We start from the raw sequence: 8,243 nt of genomic DNA, 5'->3' as shown, positions 1-8,243 counted from the left end.
TAGTCCAAAAAGAAAATCTCATGTATAAGAGAAACTGTCAGGAGAAAATTGTAAGACCTTATCCAACCACGTAAGAAACCTTCAATAAATGAGTCTTCTTGTGAACAGAAAAGCTGAATGTTGTGGCAATTCTCTAGAAATTAAACTATAAAGTAAATGCAATTCTATCCAAGCTTCCAACAGGATTTTCTTGTAAGTGCAATGTAAAGATTCTAAAGTGCATTCTGAGAGGAAAGATCCAAGAATAGCCAGGACAGTTTTTCAAGAACAAGCAGGGCAGGTTTGATCCACTAGAGACTAAGGCTATGAGGAGACTATGAGTGTGGCGTTGGTGCAGACAGAGAGCAACAGAAAAAAAGGAGCCTGGGACAGCTTCATGGACATGTAGACATTGGTTCAAGCCAGAGGTGACATTACAAACCAGCAAACAAGGGAGTGTTATTTACTTAATTCACTGAAGCAGGGTCTCAAGTATCCAAGGCTAGCCTCCAATTCACTAAAAAAAAAAAAAGATTTATTTTTATATGATATGCATGTGTTTGTCTGCATGTATGTGTACGTACCATGTATTGTGCAGTGCCTGGAGAGGCCAGAGGGTGTCACTGGATTTCCTGGAACTGGTGTTATAGATGGTTGTTAACCACCATGTGGGTGCTGGGAAAGGAACCCTGGTCCTCTGCAAGAGCAGCCAGTGCTCTTACCTGCTGAGCCCCTCCAATTCATTTGTAAAAACAAAACAAAACAAAACAAAAACCCTCTATTTATTACTGTGTATGCCTGTGTGAGTGCAGGTACACATGACACAGCAAGTGTGTGGAGATCAGAATACAACTTTTGGGAGTTGGTTCTCTTCTTCCACCACATGGGTCCCAGGGATCAAACTGAGGTCATCAGTCTTGGTAGGCAAGTGCCTTTTATGTTGAACCATCTTGCCATCCTTCTCACTCACTCTGTAATGGAGGATGACCCTGAACTTCTGATCCTCCTGTCCCTACTCCCCAGTAATGGGACTATATGTGTGTAGCCCCATACCCAGTGTACCCAATGGAAAAATTTTAAATCCTCCCTTGCAATCTATACAAATATTACTTCTAGATGGATTAAAAACCCAACATTTAAAAGCAAAACCTTAAAAGTTTTATAAGAAAATACAGTATTAGCCTGGTGAGATGGTTCCATGTGTAAAGGTCAGCTGCCAAGCCTGATGACCTGTACAGCAAAACAAAACACCTTAAGATAATATGGCATCCTACCCTGCTTCCTGTCTGCTGAGGTACACAGCCTCCTTCCTCTTACATAGGCCATGGTGCTCTGCCTCAACATTGGCACAGAAACATGAAACCAGTGAGCTCTGACAGACCTCTTTGAAATCATGAACCAAAATGAAAAATTCTCCTTAAAAAAAAGAGAAAATCCATATTTCTGACCTAGAGTAAGGAGGTAGACAAGGATATTAGAGGGAAAAAGCACAGATCATAAAGACGATTGATATGTTTGACTTTATCAATAATAAAAGAATCTGTAAAAAGAACTACAAAGTTAAAAGACCCACAAGACTAGGAAGTATTGCAATGCAAATAATAGACAAAGGATTAGTATCTAGATGCACACAGAGTCCAGGATCAACGATAGTGGAAAACAGTTCAGAAGAAAAGAAAGATGTGCTCGAGGTTGGCACTACCATGCTGCCTGTGGTAGTGAAAACCCAGAAATTACTGGAAAACAAGTTGTAATATTTGTTTTCTCTTTCATTGTCTTTATAGACAGTGTTTACTATGCAGCAGTGGCGGGTCTGGTACAGGGTGGCCTTGAATTCATGGCAATTCACCTGCCTCAGCCTCTGAAGTCCTGGAATACATCACTATACCTGTCCTTTTGTTTTGACAAGGTTTCACTATTACAGTTCTGGCTGGTCTCAAGATCCTTCTGCCTCAGTTTCCCAACAGAGATACACTACTACATCCAGCTAGATGGTTGTTTCTGAAATAGCAAACACTGGTTAAAAACATTGGGGCAGGTATGGTGGTGTACATCAATAATCCTAGTACTAAGCTTCTATTAGGGATAAAGGACTGTGAAGGTGAGTATGCCACTGCAGAAAGGCCTCAGAGACACAGGAAACAGCAAGGAAGAGCAGTGAGGGTGAGGCAGGAACCCCAGGAGATAGAGGGGTCCTGTGAGTTCAAAGACATGACTGCAGGAAGCAGTGCTGCAGTTGGTGTGTCCCTGGAATCACTGTGCTGGAAACTTAATCCCTTGATCTGTTACTGGTGTTAGAGGTGGGGCCTTCAGAGGCAATCAGGATTAGGTGAGATCTTTAGTGTGGGACCCTCTTCCATAATGGCCCAAGCAGGTTTTCTAAGAAGGAAGGATTTTCTCTCTCACCATGGGGATACCCTTTGTTGCCTGGAGGCAAGAAGGATCTTATTAGGGACTGGAGGGAGGACTCAGTGGTTAAGAACACTGGCTGCTCTTTTAGTTCCCAGCAACCACATGGTGGCCAACAACCATCTGTTCTAGGGGCTCTGACGCCCTCTTCTGGCCTTCATGGGCATTGCACAGATATATTTATATACATGCAGCCAAAACACTCATATTAAAAAAAAAAAAAGATGGGGCTGGAGAGATGGCTCAGTGATTAAGAACAGTGGCTTTTTCAGAGGACCTGGGTTTGAATCCCAGCACCCACATGGTGGCTAACCACCACCCATAACTCCAGTTCCAGGGAACCCGACAGCCTCTTCTGACCTCCGCAGGCATTGCACGACATGGATGTACTTATATACTTGTAGACATAACACTCATACATATTTTAAAAATGTGTAAATTTTAAAAAATGAGAAAGAGCTGGGTGCAGTGGCACATGCCTTTAATCCCAGTACTCTGGAGGCAGAGGCAGGCAGATCTCTGAGTTCAAGGTCAGCCTGGTCTACACAGTAAGTTCCAGGCCAGCTGGGGCTACAGGGAGATCCTGTCTCAAAAAAAGGATCTTATCAGATATGGCCCCTTGACTTCATCTTCCCAGCTTCTAGCTAGGACTGTGAGAAATCTCTTTATAAATGACCCAGCCTATGAATTAAGAAAATAGATTAAAACAGTTATGGTGGCAAATCTTCCCAACACATGAGGAAGACCTTTGAGCACTACCTGTTCCCTGGAGACCAAGACAGGTTGTGCTCAGTGGGAGGGGCTCTCAAGATAGCAAAAGGGAGGGCGGGGAAACGGTGAGCACCATGTTCTCTCTTGAGGCCTCCTTAACAAGAGGGCAGAGAAGAGAAATGCAGCAGAGTCTGGGGAAGGGAATGAGTCAAGGTGGGAAAAGTCTGTGTGGCCTTTGAGAAGGTGGCATGGGGCAGAACCTAGGGTCAGGTGGAACAGAGGGTGGGGTAGTGGCAAGGTAAGCAAGCAGAGTCCCAGACACAGGACACAGGCAGGGGAGATACACAGGAGGGCTGAGAAAGTAGGTTTTTAAAAATTAAAAAAAAAAACAAAAATATATATTTTTGGTGTTTTTTGAGACAGGGTCTACTGTAGCCTCAGGTGGCCTGGAATTCTCTCTAGGTAGACCAGGCAGGCTACCACACCCAGCTCCTTAAAAAAAAAAAAAAAAAAAAAAAAATCTTTCAAAACTAACAAAACAATGAAAACAATGTTGGGCATGGTGATGCATGCTTTTGATCCCAGCACTCATGAGGCAGAGGCAGGCAGATCTGTGTTCAAGGCCAGCTTGGTGTACACAGTGAGTTCCAGGCCAGCTGGGGCTACAGGGAGACCCTGTCTCAAAAAGAGATGTCTCAGTGGTTAAGAGTACTGGCTGCTCTTCTGGAGGACCTGGGTTTGGTTCCTAGTACCTGCATGGCAGCTGATTCCTGTTCTAGGGAATCTGAGGCCTTCTTCTGGTCTCTGCTGGTTTGCACACATGTGCAGGCAAAACACTCATATAAAATAATTTAAAAAATTAAAAACAAAACAAAACAACAAACTAACAAAATCAAACCAAACCCCCAAACCAAAACAACAGAAGCATTCTTGGTTTGTGGGCCCTATATGAACAGCTAGACTAGGTTTGGCCCATAATTTGCCAACCTCTGACTGGTGAGTGACACAGAGCTCCCACGTGATACTGGCAGTCAGGAATAGCAGGCGAGACTCGCTGCACATTCACAGGGCTTGCTCCAGACATGGGCAGCTGCCTGGATGCAGGCGTAGACCAGGCAGAAGGATATCCTTAATTAAAGTTCTGCCTTGTGGGTGCAGTGTACAGAGAGAGGGTCGAATGAGTGTAAGAAGGGGATGACTAATGATGGCCACAGGGAAATGAAGTTGAGTGGAGAGTGAGCAGGCAGGAGGAGCTGTACTTTGAAGATCCTGGAAGCTGAAGACCTATTAGACTTTGAGATTCTAAAGGAGGGAGTGGAAGGACTGGCAGGAGATGGCTACAGGATGGCATGTTAGGGAGACATGGAAAGGACGTGGTGACTGTCATCAACAGTGTCAGGATGGCCAAGGGGGTGTAAAGGGACTAAGGGCAGTCCATGTGGTCACAGCCATCTCCAAGAGTACTGACAGCAAATGAACAACAAGGTGTGTAGAGGTCTAAGTAGGCCTCAGTCCTCAAGACAGGGTTTCCAGAGGAGTGAGGAAGGCTGGGAAAGCAGCAGTGAGGAGGAGCAAGGACATCTGTCCTGTGAAAGCACGATGTCAGAGGTACACAGGGAGGAGGATAAGGAAGCCGCAGGGAAGCAGTACCCTTGGGAAGAGCCAGGGCTCAGTCTGAGCAAGAAGGACAGGAGCACAGAGGACCCAGCAGGACTTGCTGCACATGGTAGATCCTGCAAAGCACCATGAAGATTATAGAAGAGGAGATGAGGCCCTACAAGGGCAGAGACAAAGACGGAGTGCCGGGAGCAGAGATCTCAGCTGCTTGACTAAAGAGAGAAAGGCCACATACGGTTTCTGCAGACAGGTTCAAGTGGACAGTGGAGCCTGAAGGGTGGCAACTGGCATATCTCTGGGCTTCTACTGGTGCTCATTAGTGATGGTACAGGAACCAGGGAAGGTTCTACATGCTACAAACACAATAAAGAAAACAGCTGCCGTGATCTCCCACCCAGCTTTGGAAGCTAAGGCCGTATGTGTCCCACACCTCTTCCAGACAGAATGCTAGGCACCTTTCCATCCTATAGCTGTCACACTGGCCTTAGTACCTAGATGATTCTCCAAATACATTTGCTGAACTACACTGACGTGAGAATTGGCAGTGTGCTCAGTTCTAAACCTGCTTTTGCCTTATATAAAATGAAAACCTGAGATGAAGCAACAAACGTAAAACATACCTGACTACATAGAAATAACCTCAGGAAGATTCTGAGTAGGACAGCATCAGAGGAACACACACTCAAAGTGGTGGGACAGGCGAGGACAGATGAGAGGAAGCAGAGGTTGAGCAGAGACAAGGTCTCTCTCACCAAATGACCCAGCAAGGTCTTCACTGTAGGAATCCAGCTTTTCTCATGTATCCCGTCCTTTCCATAACTTGCAGAATGCTGACTGGCTCCAGGGAAATCTGAGACACTATATCCAGTATCCACATTCAGCTGAAATAAATGCAGGGTCCTAATCACATTGGACCAGACAACCTGCCAATTCTGCACCGACTCTGCTTTTGCTATCTATGTCCAGGATGGAAAGCACTGCTTTCTAGAGTACATATAGATGAGTCAGAGGTTATGATTCAACCATGAGAAACAGATCTGAAACTTTCCCTCTGTCTCTTGGAAAGAAGACAAACATCACTGGTGGCCCTTTGGTTTTCTGTGTTCAACGGTTTACTCAGCGTATCCCTGGCCTTTTCCCAACCCTTCACCTGGACTTGGATCCACAGGAACCTCCGGGACCTTGGGGCCAGTGCGACGCCATGTGCATGGTTCCTTGCCTTGTTCAATCTGGGAGAGGACCTCAGGCTTGGAGATGGCATAGTCTGAGGAAAGACAGGAGGTTAGCTTTTACCATGTTCCCATCAGAGCTGAGGAAAGGCAGCTGGAAAACTAGTAATAGTCTAGAAACTATCTTGATTGGTATAGAACAGTAGTTCTCAATGGCAGGTATTTTGGTACAAAGTCTAAAATCTTGTGTAGAGTCTAGGAGATGGGGGAGGTTCTGCTGAGCACCCAATAATGCATATGACAGCCCTCACCCCAGTAAGAATGATCTGGTCCACAGTGCCAGTGGTGCTGGGATATAGGGCCATGTTAAGCAGCAGCAGGTCTGCAAACCAGAACATAAGGTAGGGGAAGCCACTTACAACCCTATCAGACACAACTTGTTAGACTGAGAAGAGGGGTCTAGGCCCTTTCAGGACAGCATCCCCAGGGGCTAGAGCAGTAAGGTTTCAAGGCACAGAAAGAGTATCTGCTGCAAGAGGCAAGATGTTCTTTCTTCTCCACAGACCCTGTGGTGTGTCACATAAAAGCCACTCAACAGAAGATAAAAGAATAAGTCTTGGGGCTGGAGAGATGCTCAGCAGTTAAGAGCACTGACTGCGAAGACCTGGGTTTGATTCCCAGCACCCATATGGCGGCTACGAACCGTCCTTAACTCAAGTTCCAGGGGAATCTGAAGCCCTCTTCTGACTTCTGCAGATGGCTCAACGATTAAGAGCACTGACTGCTCTTGCAGAGGACTCGGGTTCGATTCCCAGTACCCACACAGTGGCTCCGAACGGTCCTTAACTCCAGTTCCAGGGGAATCCGAAGCCCTCTTCTGACCCCCACAGCACTGCATGACATGGGTACACTCACATACATGCAGGCAATACACTCATACACATAAAATTGAAAAAAAAAAGAAAAAATGAGTCTTCTACAGTGGAGTTGATTACAAATGGACCAGAGGGCAGTGGAGCACCTACACTTGTATGGGAAGAACAGAGATGCCCACACTCTGGACCTGGGCCTGGGAGGACAGGGAACACCACTTTTCTCAGTCTGCCACTCCACCAAGCAGAAGGAATAGCTGACTCCATCACCCACAACATCTTCAAGAGGAGATGTCTCCTTGCTCAAAGGGATTTACATATCACTGCTATGAAAACAACCATCTCACAAACAGAGCGGTCTGGGGACTTGTAAAATTCCACTTTATAGGGGAGTGTGTATCAGGCCTTACCCAGGGAGACCAGCGTCTCGTAGTTGCCCCGCATCACATGCTTGTAGAGCTCTTTCTGCCAGTCCTCCAGCTTGCCCCACTCCTGCTCAGAAAGATACACAGCCACATCATCAAAGGCCCCAGACCTGAAACCACAGTGTCACACCCACTCACCCACATGCTTAAACGCACATGCCCTCGGGCTCCCCATCTCAAAGGCTACCTTGGGGACCTCGCCCTTGCTGCCAGGAGGCAGCCGCAGGATCCAGAAGTTCCTGTTGCGCAGTAGGTTCTCCACATTCTCCAGCCGCCGCTGCAGCAGCCCGTACTCCTGCAGCAGGGTCCCCAGCACGGCCCACTTGCCCTCCAGCTGATTGCCAAATTCCACAGCTGTCTTCTCACAGTCTGCCAGCTTCTTCTCAGCCATCCCAGTTCGACCTTCTAGGGAAAGCAATCGAGCTGCCTGCGATTCAATCTTCCTCTCCATGGCCTGAATGGTAGCTGCCATTGTCCACGGAGAAATCTTTAGAGAAAGAAGAGAAACCAGCATCATTTACTGCATCAATTGTGCTGTGAGCCTTCTCCCCTAGGTGTGGGGGAGCCAGTCTGGGAATGGGGAGCCCATGTCTGTGGAAGTAGGGATATCCTATACCATGCAGCAGATCTTGCCCTGGTGACCTCCTCTGGGAATGTTGGATCTGGCCTGCATCTTGCAGGCACCTTGCCTGCACACTGTGCAGTCTCCTACCTTGGTGCTTACCACTCTGCATGGTCATTTCCTGTTTGCCCTACACTATGAGCATCTCAATGGTGGATACTGTGTCTTTTCACAGCACAGTGTTAAACACATGGTAGATATACAGTGCAATTTTGCAAAGTAAACAGTGACTTAGCATTGCTGGGGTGTTTTAGTGAAGAAACAGTAAACTGCAGATTTACTAGGGCCTGGCCTGCACTCTTGTCATAACTGCACAGGAACTGCCTGATGATGACCCAGCAAAAACCCCAGCTGCTTCACTGAGAGGCACAAATAAGAGAGTTGCTCAACTGCCTTTTCAAAAAGCATCTCATGTCCCCTTTTAACAGATAATCTTAAT

The 8,243-nt window shown here is 46.7% G+C and overlaps 1 protein-coding gene across 2 annotated transcripts in view; it reads right to left on the bottom strand.

The window, feature by feature from the left end:
- The window catches only part of Znf746 (zinc finger protein 746), a 20,270-nt gene extending 12,601 nt beyond the window's left edge, over nucleotides 1-7,669 (bottom strand). For both annotated transcript variants that reach the window (XM_029563911.1, XM_029563910.1), the window contains exons 1-3: nucleotides 7,370-7,669; nucleotides 7,168-7,249; nucleotides 5,867-5,980 (exon numbers count right to left, since the gene is read on the bottom strand). In XM_029563911.1, the coding sequence (XP_029419771.1) occupies nucleotides 5,867-5,980; nucleotides 7,168-7,249; nucleotides 7,370-7,654 (481 nt within the window). In that variant the 5' untranslated portion in view covers nucleotides 7,655-7,669. The remainder of the gene's footprint in view (nucleotides 1-5,866; nucleotides 5,981-7,167; nucleotides 7,250-7,369) is intronic.
- Between the last annotated feature and the right edge of the window lie 574 nt (nucleotides 7,670-8,243).

Source organism: Nannospalax galili, unplaced genomic scaffold (assembly GCF_000622305.1).
Source record: "Nannospalax galili isolate Female #2095 unplaced genomic scaffold, S.galili_v1.0 scaffold1217, whole genome shotgun sequence".
Taxonomy (NCBI): domain Eukaryota; kingdom Metazoa; phylum Chordata; class Mammalia; order Rodentia; family Spalacidae; genus Nannospalax; species Nannospalax galili.
This window is presented reverse-complemented; position numbering and strand designations above follow the sequence as displayed.